The 23,816-nt window shown below is 38.6% G+C and overlaps 1 protein-coding gene across 3 annotated transcripts in view; it reads right to left on the bottom strand.

Moving 5' to 3' along the window:
* The window catches only part of LOC114642058 (ELKS/Rab6-interacting/CAST family member 1), an 814,051-nt gene that overhangs the window by 59,223 nt on the left and 731,012 nt on the right, over positions 1-23,816 (bottom strand). The window contains exon 17 of one of the 3 annotated variants that reach the window (XM_051920290.1): positions 23,679-23,746. The exons of the other annotated variants lie outside the window; for them this stretch is intronic. Within the exon in view, the coding sequence (XP_051776250.1) occupies positions 23,720-23,746 (27 nt within the window). The 3' untranslated portion in view covers positions 23,679-23,719. The remainder of the gene's footprint in view (positions 1-23,678; positions 23,747-23,816) is intronic. 3 annotated transcript variants of the gene reach the window in all.

Below are 23,816 nucleotides of genomic sequence, written 5' to 3' on the forward strand. Positions count from 1 at the left end.
GTGTGTGCTGCATGACTGCCTTTACAATACTGATTTGTTTTTTTTTTTGATATTGCTTGTAAGTAGGGTGTGTCTTGCAAGACTCTCGTTCTATGTTCCTGTGAGACACACCGTGCCAGGTCTCTTTCATCTCGTGGGTCTTTAAATTATCTTTCGAGAAGATCACGTATCGTAGACTATCAGGACAGGGGACAGGATTTCTTTTTATAATAGAGAGATGTCAATGTGGAAAACATTGATTCCCATACACTATGCAAGTTATGATGTAAAAAAAAAACAAACAAACACTGATGCAATGTCATCAACATGGTCTAAGATGTAATTTCTTAAATTATGCAGTGTGAAAACTATTTTGGATACTGAGATTGAAGTGTTGGTAATGTACACTTTATCAGGCAAAGAATGTATAACTGCAAAAAAACATATACCTGTTCTTAGTAAAAAATAAATACTATAATATATTAATTGCTATTTTTATCATGTCACACAATAAAAAAACAGTTTGCAGCAAATAAAACAAAAACATAGATTACATACTAGCAACAGTTTTCAATTAGAATTACGTGCATCTTTTGGTTAAGGAAGGAACACTGATTCTAAGGAGAAAAATAAATCCAGATGCAAACAAAAATGCGACTATGACTGTGTATCTCTATACAGTAGGTTTGTATGTGATATATTATTGTATTATGTTGTGTGTACATATTATGTATACATGTATCTGTATGCACAAAGACAGACAAATTCAGTATCCTTGTTATGTTGCCTCTATTATTTATTTATTTTAACAGCTGAATGGATGTGAACAACAGAATCTTGGGCATCAAGCACCACAAAGCTAGGACACCCGATTGACGATCAGGGTTGAGGTCCCTGATGAAGCAGCGACTGCCACGAAGCACCATCACTCAATAAGTGATGATAAGACGATAAGAGGGAGAGGAGATCTCTTGTGAAGCACTGCGATGCAGCACAGATGCTGCATGGCAGTTTCAATATGCTACATGGAGGAGGGGAGAGAAGTCGGGACAAAATGATAACACTGGTGTGGTGGTTCTAAAGTGTGTTGCAGCACTAATAGAAAAAGGAAAAAAAAAGATGCCGCACCAAAGTTCTCATTAATCAAAGTATACTTGGATTTCAGCGTGAAAATATGCATAAGGCCAAAAAAAAAAGTAGATCTATAAAACCTGTATACACATGTTTCTATGTAGTCTACTTTTAAAACTCACAATCATTCTGTAAATGTACATATGTGAACATGCCTCAAAATTCATACGGACATTGCAGATGACTTGTGCGTCACTGTTTATGGTTAACAAAAACCGTATCATTCTTGCTAGGTGCCCTTATTGAAATATAGTACAGTAATCCCTCCTCCATCGCGGGGGTTGCGTTCCAGAGCCACCCGCGAAATAAGAAAATCCGCGAAGTAGAAACCATATGTTTATATGGTTATTTTTATATTGTCATGCTTGGGTCACAGATTTGCGCAGAAACACAGGAGGTTGTAGAGAGACAGGAACGTTATTCAAACACTGCAAACAAACATTTGTCTCTTTTTCAAAAGTTTAAACTGTGCTCCATGACAAGACAGAGATGACAGTTCTGTCTCACAATTAAAAGAATGCAAACATACCTTCCTTTTCAAAGGAGTGCGCGTCAGGAGCACTGAATGTCAGAAAGTGAGAGAAAACCAAACAAATCAATAGGGCTGTTTGGCTTTTAAGTATGCGAAGCATCGCCAGTACAAAGCTGTTGAAGGCGGCAGCTCACACCCCCTCCGTCAGGAGCAGGGAGAGAGAGAGAGAGAGAGAGAGAGAGAGAGAGAGAGAGAGAGAGGAAAACAAACAGTCAAAAATCAATACGTGCCCTTTGAGCTTTTAAGTATGCGAAGCACCGTGCAGCATGTCGCTTCACGAAGCAGCTGCACACAGAAGGTAGCAACTCTTTCAGCATTTTTAGACGAGCGTCCGTATCGTCTAGGTGTGCGAACAGCCCCCCTGCTCAATCCCCCTACGTCAGGATCAGAGAAAGTCAGCGCAAGAGAGAGAAAGAGAGAGAGAGAGAAACAAAAGTAAGTTGGGTAGCTTCTCAGCCATCTGCCAATAGCGTCCCTTGTATGAAATCAACTGGGCAAACCAACTGAGGAAGCATGTACCAGAAATTAAAAGACCCATTGTCCTCAGAAATCCGCAAACCAGCAAAAAATCCGCAATATATATTTAAATATGCTTACATATAAAATCCGCGATAGAGTGAAGCCGCGAAAGGCGAAGCGCGATATAGCGAGGGATCACTGTAGTACGTTGGGACTTCAGAAGGAGGCGGTAAGTAAGAAAACTGCACTTGTTTTGCTAACCATGGAAAGGAAGTCTTGTTCCAACTCCTTTCTGTATGCTTTTGTTCCAATCACTGCTAATTGTCACCAGCTTACTAGAATCTGGTAGTATGCCATTCACTCAAAATACTGTATCCAATGTAAGAGATTATTAAGATTGATATTCTCAAGTGCTTCCAAGCACAATAAGTAAATCATTAAGGTTTCTAGCTATCTGGACTTTTACATCAATTACACTTCAAAAATAATGTAGCAGTAACATACCACTTTTTCTATGTCCATGTTAGAAACATGCCCAAGTTCCTTAATATTCTGTCAATCTCTATGTTTGAAACTATATGAGCTAACAATAAAGGAGACCCTAACATTATTTTCAGTATTCCAAGGAGTGCCCACCTAGATGATGGGAAAGGGACCTTTTAATTAGGATCTTGCATAAGGGAGTTCCCTCATTGGCAAAGTGTATTCTTTTTCAGTCTATGCAAATCATGGTGTAATTAATTCTAAATTTGTATAGTTGTGTACACACAACTAACTTGGCTCATATTAGCTAAAATCTATGTGAGATAGGATCCACACAGTGAAGGGAATCATCAACTGCATGCCTTCTAGGTCATATGTTTTAGGACTGCTCCACACTTGGACCATTATTAGAAAAATATTTACTAATCTGTCAGAGTATAAAGATTTATAATAATTCCCAATCTTTTAATAATATTTGGTGTAACACCAGGTAGAACAACATTTTGCAATGAAAAAAATATTTTTTAATATCCTATATTATACTGCTCATTCATTAACTTATTTGTACCCAAGTGGAAAAATCCTAACGTATACTCCAAAACTCAATTGGAAAGTGATGCCTTATATTAGCTATAATTTTAGAAAAATTAACATTTTCAGCAGTCCAGGGCTTTTTATTCGAAATAAGTAAGAATTCATCAGTGCTGTTCTGAAACAAACACATCAAACCTCTGCTTAACCCCTTTGGTACCTCAACATACAATACATTAATGGCTGCCTCATGCACTTTGTTCACATAGCTAGTGTGGCGAGTGGCTGGGGGTGGTACCCAGCCGGGACGCCCAGAAGGACCGGAGGAGGGCTTACGCTTCCTCCAGACCACGTGGGGGCGACCGCCCTGGTGGCTTTGGGGACCACAGGAACAGAGCTTTAAAGCTCAACCCTATAGGGGCCCGTGGTCACCGCCAGGGGGCGCCCTGATGCCTGTGGAGCCCTGGCCCTCAGCACTTCTGCCACACCCGGAAGTGCTGGCTGGGAAGAAGACCAGGGACTCCCGGAGTGCTTCTGGGTGCGCAGCAGGTACTTCTGCCACACTGGGGAGTGCCAGCGTAAGCTAATTGGGAGGCACCTGGAGCACATCCGGGTGGGGATAAAAGGGGCCGAAGGGGCCACCTCCCTCCATTCGAGGGCTGCAGTCAGGAGGAAGAGAGACAGAGCTCGGGAGGAGAGGAGTGGAGGTCGGACCTGAAAAGAAGCATTGTAAGATGCCTGGACTTTGGGGGAGTTTTGGGGTAGTGTGTGCACCTGTATAAATAATAGTTGTATAATAAACGTGTTGTGGGTGATTTAAACATGTTTGTTTAAATGCTTCCACACTAGTCACACAAAAACGTCAACCATTTCCATTTGTAGACTCACTGACAATGTATGAATGGTAAACTAAACAATTACACAAGACTGTACTGGAAAAAGTAGGCTTACAAAAATGTTTTTTATAATCTGGTTCAGTCAAATGAGCAGGTATTCTTTATTTTTTCTTCTTAATCTACATTTTTTTGATTCTGACTTGATAATTTTCCAGCAGCCATCATGATAACCCAAACCTTTTGGATCATTAGATAGAAGAAGATGCACACATTTAATCAGGTAAACTTACTCTGCAGAGTGATTTACTTGTTAATCAGTTAGTCTTTACTTTTATTTTACTTTGTACATTAAGTCTCAAAAATCAAACACTTTTTCATAAATAAGAAATTAGTGGATTCACATAAGCAAGGATATCATACTAAGAACCTGCTCTTTTCATGGACATTTTTCTAAGTCCTGATGTTTAAACTGGGGATTTCTGTTAATCCAAAAATTATTATTTGATGTGGAATTTGAGTCAAGTCTAGTAATATGGAATTAAAAATACATATACAATGGTATGTATATTAGGGCAACAAATACTTGTGTAACAATCAAATTCCCTGGCATGATTCTATAAACACTTACTATTAAATAATAATACGTTCTCCATTGAGAGTCAAGATTGTTTAAGATTTGACACCCAAAGGGAAACAGTGGCATGTGAACAATTCTGAGTTAAAAAACTAAGGTAAAAATATTTTCATAAACATTTGAGGAAATTAAGTACAATTACTAACTCTGCTCTGTCGTCTAAATAAAGATGTTGTATGTTTTCACTACTCAACCAGAAACAACATGGTTTTAAATTCCAAATATCTGTAGTCTCCATTGTACTGTGCAATTTTCAGAAAACACCTACATCTCATATAGTCAATACAGCTAAAAGATTTCAGTAAATATTCTAAAATTGAGGAAATTAAACCAAATTAGTAAATGTATTAGATTTAACAGTTTTTTGGGTAAATATACAGTTGAAAGTTGTTACCAAGATATCTTCAAATGACAGCTTTGTATGAGTAAGTGTTTAAGTGCCTATAGAACTTATTTTAATATATTACAAAAGAGCACCAGATGCTTTTTCAAGCTTTGCTGCAATTCATCTGTTCATTTTCTAAAGGCTCTTTTCAATTAAAGGATTACATTTTGTTGGAAACTATCTCAACTAACAACAGATGAAAGGCAGAAATCAAGCCTCTAAAGGATCACCATCCAGTACACTGGGTATGTGTTCACACATATGCTCTAACTTTTAAGATCTTCAAATATAAACTTTTGTTTTAGAAACTTCAGGTTAATAGAAAATGTTCAGCAAAAATGAGCCAATTGTCCTTACAAAATCTTTTTTGTTCTGAAATATTTGTTTAATTTAGAGTTAACCTATCATCCAAGTTAAAATTAATGGACCTTATATTGTATTAGACATCTATATTTATTGTAGGAATCTAAAAACTACTAAATGTCTTAATACACTAACCTTCGGCCTAGTCAAGAAAGACTACACATGGCTTTAATGTACTTCTGACTTTAACTAAATAAGTAAAAACACTAAAATAAAATAAAAAAAATGTGTCTTGCACATACATATATTTTGTTTGCAGTATATTTCTTAAACCTTTGAATTTTACAAGTACTGCAAACTAAAAATGATCAAAAAGTGTTTTTTGGGCATACTGTAAGCCTTTCAAGTTCTTAAACAGACAAATAATAATAATAATTCATTACATTTATATAGCGCTTTTCTCAGCACTCAAAACGCTATCCACACAGGGAGGAACCGGGACGCAAACCCACAATCTTCCACAGTCTCCTTACTGCAAAGCAACAGCACTACCTCTGTGCCACCTGTGAGGACACAGCATATACAGGAACATATGTCAAAGCACTTTATTAGCATCAGACTTCTAGAACATCTTTAAACTGATTAGCTCAATGACCATTCACTACATGTAGAGGCTTATAAGCCCATAACTTACAGTTGGGTCCATAAATATTTGGACAGAAACAACTTTTTTCTAATTTTGGTTCTGTACATTACCACAATGAATTTTAAATGAAACAACTCAGATGAAGTTGAAGTGCAGACTTTCAGCTTTAATTCTGTGGAGTGAACAAAACGATTGCATAAAAAAAGGTGAGGCAACTAAAGTATTTTTTTAACACAATCCCTTCATTTCAGGGGCTCAAAAGTAATTGGACAAATTAAATAACTGGAAATAAAATGTTCCATTTCTAATACTTGGTTGAAAACCCCTTTGCTGGCAATGACAGCCTGAAGTCTTGAACTCATGGACATCACCAGATGCCGGGTTTCCTCCTTTTTAATGCTCTGCCAGGCTTTTACTGCAGCGGCTTTCAGTTGCTGTTTGTTTGTGGGCCTTTCTGTCTGAAGTGTAGTCTTCAACAAGTGAAATGCATGCTCAATTGGGTTAAGATCAGGTGACTGACTTGGCCATTCAAGAATTTTCCACTTCTTTGCTTTAATAAACTCCTGGGTTGCTTTGGCTGTATGTTTTGGGTCATTGTCCATCTGTATCATGAAATGCCGCACAATCAATTTGACTGCAATTAGCTGAATTTGAACAGACAGTATGTCTCTGAACACCTCAGAATTCATTCGGCTGCTTCTGTCCTGTGTCACATCATCAATAAACACTAGTGTCCCAGTGCCACTGGCAGCCATGCACGCCCAAGCCATCACACTGCCTCCACTGTGTTTTACAGATGATGTGGTATGCTTTGGATAATTCCATGCCTTCTCCATACTTTTTTCTTGCCATCATTCTGGTAGAGGTTGATCTTGGTTTCATCTGTCCAAAGAATGTTTTTCCAGAACTGTGCTGGCTTTTTTAGATGTTCTTTAGCAAAGTCCAATCTAGCCTTTCTATTCTTGAGGCTTATGAGTGGCTTGCACCTTGCAGTGCACCCTCTGTATTTACTTTCATGCAGTCTTCTCTTTATGGTAGACTTGGAAATCGATACGCCTACCGCCTGGAGAGTGTTGTTCACTTGGTTGGCTGTTGTGAAGGGGTTTCTCTTCACCATGGAAATGATTCTGCAATCATCCACCACTGTTGTCTGCCGTGGACGTCCAGGTCTTTTTGCGTTGCTGAGTTCACCAGTGCTTGCTTGCTTTCTTTCTCAGGATGTACCAAACTAGATTTTGCCACTCGTAATATTGTAGCAATTTGTCGGATGGGTTTTTTCTGTTTTCGCAGCTTAAGGATGGCTTCTTTCACCTGCATGGAGAGCTCCTTTGACCGCATGTTGTCTGTTCACAGCAAAAACTTCCACATGCAAGCACCACACCTCAAATCAACTCCAGGCCTTTTATCTGCTTAATTGATAATGACATAATGTTGGACTTGCCCACACCTGCCCATGAAATAGCCTTTGAGTCAATTGTCCAATTACTTTTAACCCCCTGAAATGAAGGGACTGTGTTAAAAAAAATGCTTTAGTTGCCTCACATTTTTATGCAATCGTTTTGTTCACCCCACTGAATTAAAGCTGAAAGTCTGCACTTCAACTGCATCTGAGTTGTTTCATTTAAAATTCATTGTGGTAATGTACAGAACCAAAATTAGAAAAAAGTTGTCTCTGTCCAAATATTTATGGACCTAACTGTATGGATTGTTAGTTGTTGCTATTTCAAATGTTAATTATAAACACCTTATTCTATCTAACTGCTATTTATTGTCCCTTGTCAATGATCTCTAAAAATGGGATATAGTCAACAATCAATCAGAAAAGTGAAAGTTTATATTGATGAATCCGACTTATACAAAAATCTACTGTCTCTCTGACAGAAATGACGAAGTAGTTTAGAAGCAATACTCAAGAATGCACAAATAATTTGGAATGCTGACCTCAGCTTTTTAGATTCTGCACTGGGAGTTCACCTAATGATCAATTATTTTATCATGTTTGCTATCACTGTCACTTGAACTGTCTGTCTTGTATTGCTGCAGCTTTGTCATTTTAGCTCTGTTTCATAAAATTTCTAATATAAAGGATTTCAAGATTTCTCAAACAAATTTATACCTAAGAATGCCCATGAAATTAGAGCCACATTATTTATTTAAGATGAGGTGACATACAACAGTAACAGCAGAAATAGCCATATATGTAATATTTATTGCACCAGGTTTCCACAATGTCAAAGGCTGCTTGTTGCAGCATTCCCCTCTTCAAACGTTTAATCTGTAAACACACAACAGAACAGTTGAATGCTAAATCAAAGTGGGAGGCTTATACTGTAGGATCTATCTTGCTCTCTCACTGTGTGAGTATATGGCTTTTAATTCATAACCACAAAGATAATAATTTTACCTCTTCAACACTTTGATTTTTGAAGGCATAGTTCTCAATAATTCATTAAAATAAATGTAAAAAAATATGCTAAATGCTTTAAGTTTTATAGAGACTAATTCAACTATGTTCAAGACTGTGTATCATGGACATGAATACAATAGAGTAAATCTGCTCAAAAAAATTAAATCTAACTTGTGTCATAGTGTGCAATATTAAAGTAAGTCCGAGTTGATCTTCACATTAAAAAAAATTAAAAGTACTAGAGCTTATAGTGAATAGGGAAATCCAATATGCTTGTATGCAGCAATTACTCCTCAGAAGAACTACATGTAGTTACATTAAACTATAAACCTTTAGATTGCCAATCTGTTCATGCATCTACTTTTCCTACAGTTGCTGTTATCAAGAGCAGCCATCGGGCAAACATTCACTTTAATTTCCTCACAGCAGTCGGTCACGGACACTGCACTTTAGCAGTGAAAGACCTAAGCCTTTTTACTATGTTTGGTTCAGGTCTGAGTCCACCCATGGCCTGAGGAACAAAGAGCCTTTCCTTCCCAGGTAACAGGCTCTCTAGTCCTGTTCCTAATCAAGGAAAATGTCTTGCTAGTGGTGGTGGGCTGGATATTATCAGTACCTTCCAAGAGCCTCAACTGTGCTGAAGCAGACACAAATGGCCTCTGTTGTAGCATTAGAAACAGATGGAGCTGCTTTTTTGCATTTTCCACAAAGCAGATGGACTTTATTTTGGACATTTTGTACACTGCTGTGAGATGACTAGAATAGAATTACAGTGCTAATATCACATAAATGCCCACATTCCACCATTCTGTCTTTACCCATATGTTCCACTTTATTAGTGTAGAAATCATATCCAGTATAAACCTTGAGGGTACCCCCACCATCATTTACCCCTTATTAGACAAATTTGCCACCAGAAAATTGATTCAGGTTAAAATCTAGCTGCATCCAAGCATAACAAACAGTTTGGCAGGCAGTGTAATGTAGTGGTTAAAGTGCTGGCCTTTTAACCACAAGGTTGCTGGTTCAACCCTGAGCAAGTCGCTTAACCACCAGTACACTCCAACTGCTATGTAAACAATTATTGTGTATCTTGAAAGTCATTTGAGAAAAGGTTTCCTCCAAACACATAATTATAAATTGCACTGAACAAAGCATTTTCTAAAAATCAGCTCCAATGTTTGTTTGCAAACAGCCATTCCATAAACACCAGGTTAAAAAAAAAAAGACCAACACACTGGTGGAACAAGAATGAGTCAAGTGAAAACAGAGGGCACACTGAAATAACAAATGACAGAGCAAGTCCAGCACAGGCCTTGGAATGTGACTGTGGTGGGGGAGGTGTCTGAGCAGCCGAGCGCTGCTTGTATTAGGAATTGCTTGATTTAAATAATGGAGGGCTGATTTAAATAATGTTATGCTTAACTTTCTTAAATCTAATGTATTATACATAAATACTTATAGTCTAGGTGGTACAGAAAGATAAATGTGTTAGAGATTAAATGTGTCTTGAAGGCTACCATGTCTGCCCTTGTAAATCTGGCTTGTATGGAAGAATGGCAAGAAGTCTTTGTTAAGGTAAAAAAAAAAAATAAAATAAAAAAAGTCATACCACATCTCAACTAGAGTTTGCCAAAAGGCATGTGAGAGGCTAAGGATGTTGAAGGACAATTCTTTTGTGCGATGAGAGCAAAATTCAACTTTTGGACCTCAATGCCATGTTTGGATTAAACACGTTTATGAGTGCTAACTCTTGTTCTTAATTTACTATAAAACCATACAGGCTTTCTGTTGCAATATGAAGCCATCAGTGCGTTTCTACCCCCCTCCCCCCTTAAAATGAGAAACCCAATTGATGTATGCACTTCAAAGCATTGGTTTTGATCACAGGTCGTTGGCTACTTACATTTCATATAAATAATTAAACATATGTAAGATGTACAGTCGTTAGCTACAGGGCCATAAGATTTTACTGTGATCTATGTACTAATGTAAAATGCCCGTTAGTCTTATCATTTAAACCTTGATGGAAGAGTTACAACTTTACCCTAGAATTTATTATTAGAGATTCTTGTTCCACTATTCAGTCTGTAAAAATGGTTTGTTAGTTTTTCCATTTAAAACCATGTTAATCTACTGTATTCTTGTTGCCAAGCTTTCACTGGCTGCTCTTGTCCTTTTCGGTTGTCTTAAATATTATGATTAATTGGCTAATGCACAATGTGGAACTATATTGGAACCATATTGAGAAAATCAGCTACATTTGTTAAATTATAAATTTTTCTAGCCTCCTGATGGCACCATACCAGTATGCTGATCTCATTAAATGTTAAATTACATGACTAGAAATCGCAGGATGTGTCAGATTTGACAACTGCATAATAACTTTCTAGCGTGTTTCCAAAGTATTGCAAGTTTGTTCCTTTTTCTGACAAAGAATGACGTGCTGCCTGATGGAGCAAGTGTCTGTACGAAGGCTTTGCAGGCATGGCAATCTTAGCCCCTCATTTCTTTTCACTGTCTGCAACTGTACATAAAAAACATAACATCAGTCAGATACATTATAAGCAAAGTACTTCTAGGTGAGCATTCATTGGTTATCAGCTCTCATTTACACAGGCCTGCTAATACAACTTCAATTTTGTTAGGGCAGGTTGCAGACTGGTTGAACTGAGGCGCTGGGTATGTTGTACTATATGACTACCAACGATACTGCACTGCAATTGCCCCAACTTGATGATATAAATTAAGTCTATGGCTGAAAATTTGCTGAATAATATATGTAGCATGACAGAGCCTTTAATTCTGTTTTATATATAATATGATGCATAGCATCTAAATGTAGTAAGCAAGCACTTTACAAAGAAGTGAAATTGTGTCTTCTGCCAGAGTACTTGAATGTTTTCTGATCCTCCTTTCAGAAGTAAGGTTCACTTCTTTGTTGCAATGGGGTGATGTGGAAAATCAAGACTGGATTATTAGGCTGGTGTTTCTGACTGAACGCATTTTATCTTAAATTTCGAAGTAACTGGAAACATCCAAATAATATGCTGCATATGATAAAAACACTGCATCATCAAATCAAATCACTGGACACACCTGATATAAAGAACATGTTCAGTGTTCAAAAGTGACAGCAGTAACCACAGAACTGATGAAGCACTTCAGCAGCAGTGCATTTGTGGAAGTGTTTGAGGATATGAGAGGGGAGCTTCACTTGAGATTCCATCATGAAATGGAGGACAACTATTGATAACTCCTTTCATGTGACTGAACTGTGAATGACTGACAGCCTGAAAAGCTGAAGTCAAATAGGCATTAGTCACTTCTAGAGAATGGTCTGTATGAGACAACCTTTTCTAACAAGAAACAGATGATGCAAAAGATGATGTCTGTTCTTGTGAGCACATACTCAAGTGAGTTCACATTTTCTAAAATAAAAATAAGGGAAAATATAGGAACATATTAAACAACAACCACCTAGAATAGATATGTAGAATATGATAACCCATGGATAATCTTGTTGTATCTACATTGAGAACTTAAAATGAAAATACCATCCAACAGAAACACAAGGAACCCGTAAGAGAATATGAATGGCTTTTTGACCCTGCCATCAGCTTTGTATTACCTCCTTATTTAGTATTACTTACAGTTCATTTCATACAGATAATTGATGGGGTAAAAAGTGTATGTATTGGGGCCTAAGCTACCATGATGAAGTATTTAACACGTGAACAGTACTGAATCAAAACATATCCTTATACCACCTGGTTCCACAAAGCAGTTTCTGTGGCTAAGTGTGGCTTTGATGAAATGCAAAATTTTTTTTACAGCTCCTAAATTAGACACATCTGTTGTGAAAAATATATTCTTCTTTTCCAAAACATTTTATTTTGTCAGGAGGAGTTAATAATCTCACAACCTGTTTTCTTCATAAATGTCCCATCAACTTAGACTGTTCACCGATCAGCCACGACATTAATACCACCACCCTAATATTATGTAGCTCTTTGCCAAAACAGCTCAAGGGATGGACTCCACAAGACCTCTAAAGGTATGTTGTGGTATCTGGCACCAAGACATTAGCAGTAGGTCCTTTAAGTTGTGAGGTGTGGCCTCCATGGGTCAGTTTTTCCGCCACATCCCAGAGATTCTTGATTGGATTGAGATCTGAGGAATATGGAGGCCAGAGCATCACACTGTCCCTGGTGCCATGCCTTCCTCCCATACTGCAAACTGCTGCCATCTCTTCCCCATGCCTGTACGCATGATGTGAAAGAAAAAGTGATTCCACAGACCAGGTCACCTTCTTCCATTGCTTCAGGGTCCACTTCAGATGCTCACAAGTCCACTGTAGGTGCTTTCAATGGTAGATATTGGTTAACAGGAGCACTGTGACTGGCCTCCAGCTACGTAGCCTCATACACAGCAAGCTTTGTATTCTGATACCTTTCTTTTTTGGCTATCATTAAGTTTTTCAGCAATTTGTACTATGGTAGCTCTTCTATGGAATCAGACTAGGCAGGCTAACCTTCATTCCCCACACGCATAAATAAGCCTTGGAAGCCCGTGACCCTGTCCCCAGTTCACTTGTTATCCTTCTTTGGACTACTTTTGGCAAGTACGAACCACTGCATTCCAGGAATACTCCATAACACCTGACATTTTGGAGGTGCTCTGACCTAGTCATCTAGCCATTAAAAGTTGGCCTTTTCAAAGTTGCTCTGATCCTTACACTTGCCCATTTTTACTGCTTCCAAAACATCACCTTCAAGAACTGACTGGTCACTTGCTGCCTAATATATTCAACATTATTCACTTCAACTGTCACTGGTTTTAATATGTGGCAGATCAGTGTATATTTACAGCATCTGGAACCATTTGGAGTTCAGTAAAAGATAAAATATTAATGATTAGTGGCATGGAACATGCCACTGTGTGCCCTGGTTTAAATTCCAGGAAACAAAACAAATCCAACTGAATACAGAAATTGCATAGACAATTTACAGTCACAAACTATTAACTAATAAAGAGTCTGGTACTGAAGCAATGAAAACCCAAAGCTGTGGAGCTGCTGGACTGAACTTGATAAAGCGCCAGGCTGTTAGGTGGTGTCAAAATGGACACCCACCATGTATTTACTTATGTTTTTAAGTGATGTTATCTCTAATAGTCTAGCATATCATATTTTAGTTTTACAATACAATGTGTCAATTCATATAAGTTTTAGTACACATTAATTAATGTTATTATGGGTGAAAATATGCAAAACCTGAAAAACTTTCAGTTAAGGTTGGATCTGATGTGGTGGAGAAAATAACATGTATGAACATGAGTACAGAAAAGTTTTTAAATCAGATCTCCTTTTATTAATAATATTTGAGATCTCATGTATGCCTTTCTGACTTTCTTATAGCTGCTGTTGATTGGGCACAAGGCAGAAACAATCCTTCATCAGCTCATCACAAGGTGAATACAAGCACTTGCATACTCTGGCATCATTTTAGTGTAACCAAATCTGCATATCTTTGGAAGGAAACTGGAGCACAATGCAGAAACCTAGCAGGAAAAAATGTAAACTCCTGGCAGGGAATACAATCGACCCTTGATATACGACCGGCCTGTCATGCGAACAACTTGCTTTACGACCAAAATTTTTGTTTTGAATTACAACCAACATCTTGCATTACGACCCGAATGCGGTCACGTGTATCCGCTTGTGCGATTGTAAACAAACAGCCAAGAGTGTTTGTAAGCGTCAGTCGGAGCCCAGATACATGTGTTTGTGGACGTAATTTCGGTCAGTGCAGTGATTTATATAATTTATTTCGATAATTGCTAAGGAAGGAAGCGAAGGTAACGAAGGTAAAGAAAGCGATCACAATCGAAACAAAGAAGGAAATTGTGTGGAAATATGAGAGTGGCGTTCGTGTGACCGATCTCAATAATATGTACAGCATGTCGAAATCCACCATCTCGACAATTTTACAAAGAAAAGATTTGTATAAGGAAACTCCTTCCAAACAATAACCACCTTCCATTTCATTCTCCTCCTCCTTCCTTCGTGCAAGCCAAAGATGTCAACTTAAATGGTGAGTACAGTATGAAATTGTTGTTTCTGGTAGGCTAGGCACTTTTTATAACTTTTTGGTTAGTACATTAGAAAAAGTATTGGTGTTTTTGGTAAATTATGCACATTATACAACCCTTTTCAATTAAAAAAAGTTAAGTAAGTGTTGCTGTGGGCGGTTCGGAACACATTAAGGGCATTTCCATTATTTCTTATGGGAAAAATAGTCTTGTCTTACAACCAACTTGAGTTACAACCAGCCCTCGCGAACAAATTGAGTTCGTAAGTCAAGGGTCCACTGTACCAGCGACGTGACTCCCTACGAGACAGCAGTGCTACCGCTACGACACTGTGTCACCCCCATGTATGTAATTATTAACAGTATTCATTATTTAAACTAAATAAATGATTTATCTGTAAAATGTAACATGCATACTTTAATGCATTCATCATGAAAGTGATATCAAGTATAAATCTAAGGATTCTAAATGTGCACAGAGTTGGAATATCATACATTTAATGTGTTCTGTGTGGTGATTTATTACTGTTTGCCGCTGCTGTCAGGTCAGGAGGAAGTCCCAGAAAAACAAGACGGCACAAAAGACGGTATGTGAGAATTTTAAAATGTATTGTGTCATCACGATCGGTAATATGCGACTCTTGAATATAAAAGCACCACGAATGTATTTGTATGTTGGCATTTTGCTTCACTACATTGAACCATTCATCAAACATCAAAGCAGGCACATCGATCCCACAGTATCCTCAAAGCAGCTTTCTGTCACATGTAGATAGTAAACAGAGACTCTTACATCACGTTCCAACTTTTATCACACTGCGCCCCCCCCACTTTTTGCTGGTACTGCAACTTGCACACACATCCTGTTAATTTCTGAGGGCCTGCTCAAAGGACGCGTCAAATGAACTCTGGGAACACGTAGCAGCCATGATCTGTGCGCTAACGCGTTCTGAGTGTGAAGTATAAACAAGCCCTAAGACTCGCAAAATATTTTTATTATACAGGAAAAAAAAAACATTTCAACAAGACTATGCTATATTGTAGCTTTAAGGTTCAGATTGAACATTTCAGTGTTTAAGTAATTGTATATTATGATTATAGGTAACAAAAGGTCTATGCAGAAAGCCATCAAAAGCAAAAGCGAATGCATGTTTTATTTCAGGGTTTCTTGCTTTTCCCTTTGTTAATGAAATTTAGATAATGTTACCATTTACTCTATTTTCATTCCATTTTTTTGTTATAAGGAATACTTAACATAACTTATTCTATCATTTTGCAGGCTGCAGTGATTAACACATACACACACACATATACTGTATGTGTGTGTATGTTTGTCTGTATGTATGTATATATATATATATATATATCCATCCATTATCCAACACGCTATATCCTAACTACAGGGTCATGGGGGTCTGCTGGAGCCAATCCCAGCCAACACAGGGTGCAAGGCAGGAAACAAACCCCAGGCAGGGTGCCAGCTGTGGTATAGCAGGTCCACAGCTCCCATCAAAGACCCGTTTTAAAAAAGGAGAAGGAAAAAAAGAGAGAAACGAAGGGAGGGAGGAGGAGAAAGGGGGTGCGGGAGAGCGAGTGAGCAAGCGAGTGCAGGCTCGCATGCTGCTGAACTGTGAGCCTGGGTGTTGGGTCGACACTGGGGGAGTAGTAGTAGTGGTCACTCCCGCTGAGTGATCATGGAGCGGGAGTGACCAGTGATGAAAGGCGGATGACTCTCCGCGTAAGGCCGTGGAAGGCAGCGGGAGTCGGGACTTGGGGTGTGTATTCCCCAGCGTGGGCGCCCTGGTCGCTGTGGAACACAAGCCGCTGTATGGAGGAGCCTACTGGAGCCAGGGGTCGGTAAGGCAATCCTAACAGCTGAAGCAGGCACAGAGAAGGTCAGCTGCATGTAGGGCGACTCCCCTATTGAGCAGTCCAGAGAGGAGAAGTAGGGGAGCCACCAGGTAGAAGACACCGGGCTTGTAAATGTTTTAAAAGACTGCTTTCTGCATGGTTTTAACCTCGTTGTTTTAGAAGACTTTTTTTTCTAATGGATTTTAACCTCCACTTTTCACTCTTGTTTTTATGGATTATTTATTTAATGACTTTTTGATGCACTGCACTTTAATTTGGACACTTTGTTTTTGTTGGATTTTAAATAAATGCACTTGGCACTTTTTGTACACCATCCTCTTGCTCCATTGTTATTGCCTCACTGCTTAGCTCATCAGTAGCATTACCGACGGTGTTGGGCTTAAGGGCTCCTGGACAGCAGACGGGAGCATGCAGCAAACCCGCATTGTCACACCAGCCCAACACAATATATATATATACAGTGGAACCTCGAGATACGATCACCTCTGTATACGAGAAATTCAAAATACGAGGAAAGTATGAGCGAAAAATTCAGATCTAAATACGAGCATTGGCTCGCGTAACGAGCCACGAGCCAGGCTGTGGGTATAGCTCGCGGCTTAGCAAGGGGGCGTGGTAGCAATTGCGAGCCGCGATCTGCGGTGTCTGCGTTTCTCACTTAAGTGCACAGGTGGGAAACTGCCCACATCCATGATTGTTCCTGTGGCTGATGGGCTGCAGCTGCCATGTCCTCCCCGCATATATAGAGAAGCGCGAGCCGGTTAAGGGGGAGAAAAAGTAAAAGAAGAGAGAGAGAGAGAGAGAGAGAGAGAGAGAGAGAGAGAGAGAGCACGCGCGCGCGCGCACAAGCACAAGCAAGCAAGCAAGCAAGCAGGCAGGCAGGCAGGCAGGCAGGCAGGCGGGCGAGTGAGTGCAGGCTCGCGTGTAGCTGAACAGTGAGCTGAACAGGCGAGCCAAACAGCTGAAGCAGGACGGTGTAGAGAAGGTCAGCTGCATTAAGAGTGTCTCGCCTGTTGCAGAGCCCGCAGGTGAGACGCTAACAGAGAAGAAGCACCGGGGATTGTCATCTGTTTTTTAAAGACGGCATCCTTTTGACGTTTTAAATTCGTGTTAAAGGATTGTTATTCTTGTGTATTTTAAACCTCCACTTCACAACTGTTTTAAGGATTATTTATTTAAAGATTTATTGAATGCTCTACTGCACTTTGGACACCTGTTTTGATTCTTTTAATAATCAGTTATATTATTTACCAGTGTTATTTATTAAAGGTAGACTACAGTATATATAAGTTATCAGTGTTATTTGTTAGGAAAATTGATTTTTATGTTAATATATTTGGGGTGCAGAACGGATTAACTGGATTTCCATTATTTTCAATGGGGAAGTTTGTTCTAGATACGAGAAATTCGCTATACAAGCTCAGTGCTGGAACGAATTAAACTCATATCTAGAGGTTCCACTATATATATATATATATATATATATATATATATATATATATATATATATATATTGTCACAGGAGGCTAGGGGACAGACCCAGCCGGGACGCCTGGAAGGACCAGGAGGTGGCATTTACATCCTCCAGGCCACGAGGGGGCAACCACCCTGGATTGGGAGAGGACCACGGAAGAGGAGCAAAGAGGCTCAAGCCCATTGGGGCCCATGGCCACCGCCAGGGGGCGCGCCAAGCCTCAGAGAGCCCGGGAAACATTCACTTCCGCCACACCCGGGAAGATGGATAAAGAACCTTCCAGGGATGCTCGGAGTGCTTCTGGGTGCAAGGGCAGCACTTCCGCCACACCAGGAAGTGCTGCCGGAGGAGTGTCATCAGGCACCTGGAGCACATCCGGGTGGGAATAAAAGGAGCCACCTCCCTACAATCAGGGAGCTAGAGTCGGGAGTGGGAGCAGGACGAAGCTCCCGTGAAGAGAGGAAAGGCGGCCCATGGACTGAGAGAGAAAGGCCTGTGTTGGGAGTGATTGGTGCTGGGAACACTGTGTGCTGTGCGGGACTGTGTTTCAATATTAAACATGTGCTTTTTATAAAGAAGCGGTGTCTGTCTGGTGGTGTTCGGACCCAGGTCTCACAATATTTATATATAAATAAATAAATAAATATATATATATATAAATTATATATATACACACACAGTGCCCTCCACTATTATTGGCACCCCTTGTAAAAATTTGTATGAAGGGTTAGAAAAAGATCCCTATTTGCTGAAGAACCAAGCCCTCATCAAGAAACAAATATTTTTTAACAAAAACACATGTACCACAATTCTTGGCACCCCTGCTTTTAATACTTTGTACAACCTGCCTTTGCCAATATAATAGCACAGAATCTTCTCTTGAAACCTTATACAAGGTTGGAGAATATAGAGAATGGCGTCTGAGACCATTTTTCTTTACATAATCTCTCCAGATCATCCAGGGTCCTAGGCCCTCTCCTGTGTACTCTCCTCTTCAGCTCACTCTACAGGTTTTCAATAGGGTTCAAGTCAGGGGACTGAGATGACCATGGCAGAACTTTGATTCAGTGGTCAGTTAACCATTGCAGGTTTGATTTGAACATGTGTTTCAAATCATTATCTTGCTGGAAGATCTAATGATGACCCAGTTTTAGTTTCCTGACGGAGACAGCCGGGTTTTGATTTAAAATCCCGATATTTCATGGAATCCTTGATGCCATGTACCTTAACAATGTTTCCAGGGCCTTTGGAGGAAAAGCAGCCCCACAACATCACAGAACATCCACCATATTGAAGAGTGAAGAACCTAGTTGGGACAAGGTTCTTTTCATTATAGCCATCCTTCTTTTTACACCAACCCCACTTTGTGTGTTTATTGCCAAAAAGTTAAATTTTTGTTTTATCAGACCATAGAACGTGGTTCCAGTCAAAGTGGTAGTAACGATTTACAAACTCCAGGTGCTTACGTTTGTGGATACTTGACAGAAAAGGCTTCTTTCTGGTGTACCTTCCAAATAATCTGTTGGCATGGAGATGCCATCTGATGTTGGTTCTGGGGACTTGCTAACACCAGGATTTTACTTTTTCTTGCAATTCCCCAACAGTGCTCCTTGGAGATCTTGTTGCCTTCTTTTACCATCCTTCTCACTACACTTGGGGGTAAAATAAACTTGGGTCGTCTTCCAGGCAAGTTTGTCACAGTTCCAGTTGATGACCACTTTTTTGTTATTGCCCTAACTGTAGATATGGGCATTTTCAGGCTAGTAGCTATTTTTTTTATAACCATTCCCTGAATTATGAAGGGCAACACAATTCTCCCTCATTTGGATTGAGTGTTCTCTTTTCTGATGGTTGGCCAAGGAAATTTGGTTCTGTGTCTCCTCACATTTGTATCCCAGTTAATCAGGAAGTCAGTGATTTCATGTGGAAAGTTCCTATACTCTCCAATCAACTTAACAACGTTCAATTTAAATGGGAAACATGCTTCAGTTATATTGTTTCACATTAATTTTCAAGGGTGCCAACAATTGCGGTACATGTGTTTTTGTTAAAAATATTTATTTTATGACAAGGGCTTTGTTTTTCTTTGAATGAACTTGTTTCAATTAAAAGTCAGATGTTTCTCATTTTTTCAGCACAAGATGATGGTTCTTCAGCAGTGATTTTTTTGTAACCATTCTTACTAATTTTTACAAGGGGCATCAATAATTGTGGAGGGCACTGTGTGTGTGTGTATATATATATATATATATATATATATATATATATATATATATATATATATAATATTACTGTATATGCATACATACACACCAGCTACAACCTGTCCATAGGACAAAAAACAACCTGAAGATGGTCTAGCAGTTTTACTATATTTGTGAATTTGGAGAAGCATCAGCTAAAATGTTCAAGAATTACTTAGTGCAGAGGATGTGGACTCACCTGTGGTTACATCCCCACTGGCAAAACCATATCTTAGCCATATCGCTGGACTATGAGTCCTATTAATCTTTGTCTCAAGAAAATATCTCAAGATAGACAATGTTTTTAGTGAAAACTTCAAGCCTTGCCCTTGTTGCTGAGGTGTTTCACTTGCACGTTGCTGAGCCGCAGCAATTGCTTCACTTCAACGTTATGTCTTGTCTGTTCTTCTGTGTCAATAGCACAGAGGTCTTTCATAGCAAGTGATGAAAAAATGTAAAAGTGCATGTATGCACCATCTAGTGGCTGAGGTCGAGCACCACTCCATATACACACAGGTCTTGCGTTTATATATGTCTTATGTGGTCTTTTGAAGAGAGACAGAGAAACACTTTCACCTCCTGCAAGACGGTCAAGTCACGTCATACTTACAACCTTTGGAAGGAAGTCGCGTGAGACTGTAACTTTTGCAAGTCATGCCCTACTTACAACCATCTTCAAACAAGACCACGGTCATCTTGGCAAGCGAAGCGAGCAGGGGGAAAAGCCCCCTAGTGTGTGTGTGTACATATATATATATAGGTAAAATTCCATTACAACAAATATCTTTACAGCAAAATTTTCATTACAACAAAGTAGTTTTATGGTCCTGACAGTTTCCCCATATGAGATGAGTCTATAGAAATCTTGTTATTACACAGTACATTCAGCAGATACTTTCATTACAACGAAGTGCCCAAAACACCTTGAAATCCACAAAGCAGTTAGTTCTGTGGTCGCAGCTCAGTTGTGCACAATGACCCCCAAACAGAAACATTGTTAAAAAAAAAAAAAAAAAAAAAAAAAATTCTTTCTTCGAACTTTCCTTGTACTGTTTTTGTTTTTTGCTGGTTATGTTTTCGGTGGTTTTCAGTGATACCTTTTGCTTATTGCTTATCAACATTTGAAAAACATCTATTGGAATTTAACTCATTGTCACCTATAGAAACAGCAGACACATAAAAACGATAACAGTTCATATTAGAAAAAAAAACTTTACATTTTAGCAGCTCTCGATTGTGGCTAAAAGAAAAAAAGACGTTGCCAGTGAATTCAGAATTACGCCATCGACACTGTCAACTTTCTGGAAAGACAGAGCAAAAAAAAAAAAAAAGAAGAAAAATCTTGGGTTGCAAATGTATTCGAACTGCTGCATTTGAAGAAGTCGAAAAGGCAGTTTTTATGTGGTTCAGTGAGGCTCGTTCAAGAAACATTCCTATTAATGCGGCACTCATTAAGAAAATGTGAGGTTTCTAAATTCTCTTGGGACCTCCCATAACTGGACAACACGCTGAAGAACGTCCCGAAGTGCGATCACCGCATCTGTGGAAGACTGTTTATATGTTGCCGGGCCAACAGCAGGCTCACAGCTCTGCTGCGTCTCTGCGCTAAAGCAAACTCAATGGGTAATGCAGGGAACAGGACTACTTGGCCATTAACCTGGCCACGACCCTGCCTGACTGCTGTGTCTGTTTATAGGAGAGTGGCAGATCTCACTACAATAAATAACCGTGTTGTTCCTGTTTCAAGCTGAATAAAGCTCGTTTTGCTAAAGTACTGAGACTCAGCCTCGTGTTTTGGGGTGTAAGACAGGGACTTATAGCGTGACCCTTATCTTTTAGGATTCACTTCTGTGGCGCTTCACTGCACCGCTGTGAGCCTGTTGTTGCCCTGCCCTGGCAACGGACAAACAATCTTACACAGATGCGGCAATCATGCTTTGGGACGCAATTCAGCGTGACGGTCTCACAATATGAAGAAGGAGAAAAGGATGATTTGACTTCTGATTGACAACTGTGCATTTAGATAATGTTCACGTTGAATTCCTCCCACCCAATTGTGTTTCAGCATAACTTGTAGACAGGAGGAGATTAAAATTATCGCGAAATAAGCTATTGAAATGATTGCAGACGCCAGGACGCAAGTTAAACAAAGCACTATAGTTACAAATACAGAATCTCATCACAACAAAATATTTTTAGGTATCTGGAAGTTTGTTGTAACGGAATTTTACCTGTATATACACACACATATACACATACACATACTGTGCACATCACTTTATACAGTATAAAGAAAGTCTTACATGGTTTGCTACAAATTATTCAATATTATACTTGTTTCATGTAAAATTTAAAGATTTCCATACTCTTAGTTTGCTTGGATCGTTAAAAATATATTGTGCTGATTCCGCTTTTAAAATTTTATTTGTTCAACAGTAGGGATTATATTAGTGGAGGTCAATCTTCCAAACAGCAGATATTCATGAGCTCTAGTGTTATATGCCTGTTAGAAGAATGTGTTTAGCATCTGAAAAATGTAAGTTTAATAATTGTTATAAAAAGAGAACAATCTGACTAAATAACACAAAAGTATACATTTTAAGATATTTAAACAGATACAGTGAAACATAGGATGGGTTTGAGATAAAGTACAGATGCCACATGGATAAAGTATTTAAGCTATAAAGGATAATGGATGAATGGATGGAATCTTTAGGATCTGTAGTTTTTATTTTAGCTTGACAAGATGCTACATAGGTCTGTTAATTTTAAAATGCATTTAAAATATACACATTTCATAAACTGTCTCCTTCTATTCTCAGATCAGCTCTGAATCAGCAAATATTCTTTAATTTTATTCAAATAAAAATATGTATCCTGCCAAATTAACTATATTGTACCTGTAAATGAATCAAACTTTACCTAATCAAAACTGTAACTCAGTAAAACCTTTTCAAGTTAACTTTATGTTTTATCTTTACAGGTGGGCTATGCTCCTACCTAACAATCATTAAATTAGACTTGTAGTTTTTAAAATAATATTAGTAAAATATGTAATGATAGTTCTCTGAAGCAAATGTATACACTGGGGAAGAGAGGGTACTCCATACTAATAAATGCAGTATGACTATAGAAATTGTGGTCAATTTGGTTTACTTTATGGTTTATTGACTTCACACTAACTACAAAAATCACTCTGATATTTCATCTTTATACAGTACTTGATTTGATAATCTAATTTACCAATGAACTTACCAACAATCAAAGGTGTCACTAAAAGCACACTTGTTTATTTTGTTCCCCTTTATTTTAATTGATATGGATGAATACTATGTATTTGATAACAGAATACGCTAGGCACAACCATTCAGCTGGGATCTTTCATTATTTAGCTTTTTTGAACCGATTTTAAATTGAATTTGATTGCTGTGCTTTTTATAAGTTTAAATCACATTTTGTTCTTCATTTCAAACCCCAATTAAAGAAGTAAAAGAAACAAAATCAAAACACAAAAGTCCACAGAACCCATATGCGAAAAGATGAATATAAAATAATAAAAAACACAAAGCCACAAAGAACACAATTATTTTTCAAACAAATCATACATTTGATTGGTGAAACATCAAAAACAACATAATTGGGGGGAGGTTTATTCCATAAAATTTGCTCACCCTTCTGAACAAAATGGCTGCTTGTAAGAGCAAGTGATTGGCTATGCCCAAATGCCCTCCTCATCATCCTATTGTTTGGGCATGGTTCAAGATGTCACCCAGAGCAGCATGGGATTAAAATAACAGTGAGTTAGTGAA

This window comes from Erpetoichthys calabaricus, chromosome 1, assembly GCF_900747795.2.
Source record: "Erpetoichthys calabaricus chromosome 1, fErpCal1.3, whole genome shotgun sequence".
Classification (NCBI taxonomy): Eukaryota; Metazoa; Chordata; class Cladistia; order Polypteriformes; family Polypteridae; genus Erpetoichthys; species Erpetoichthys calabaricus.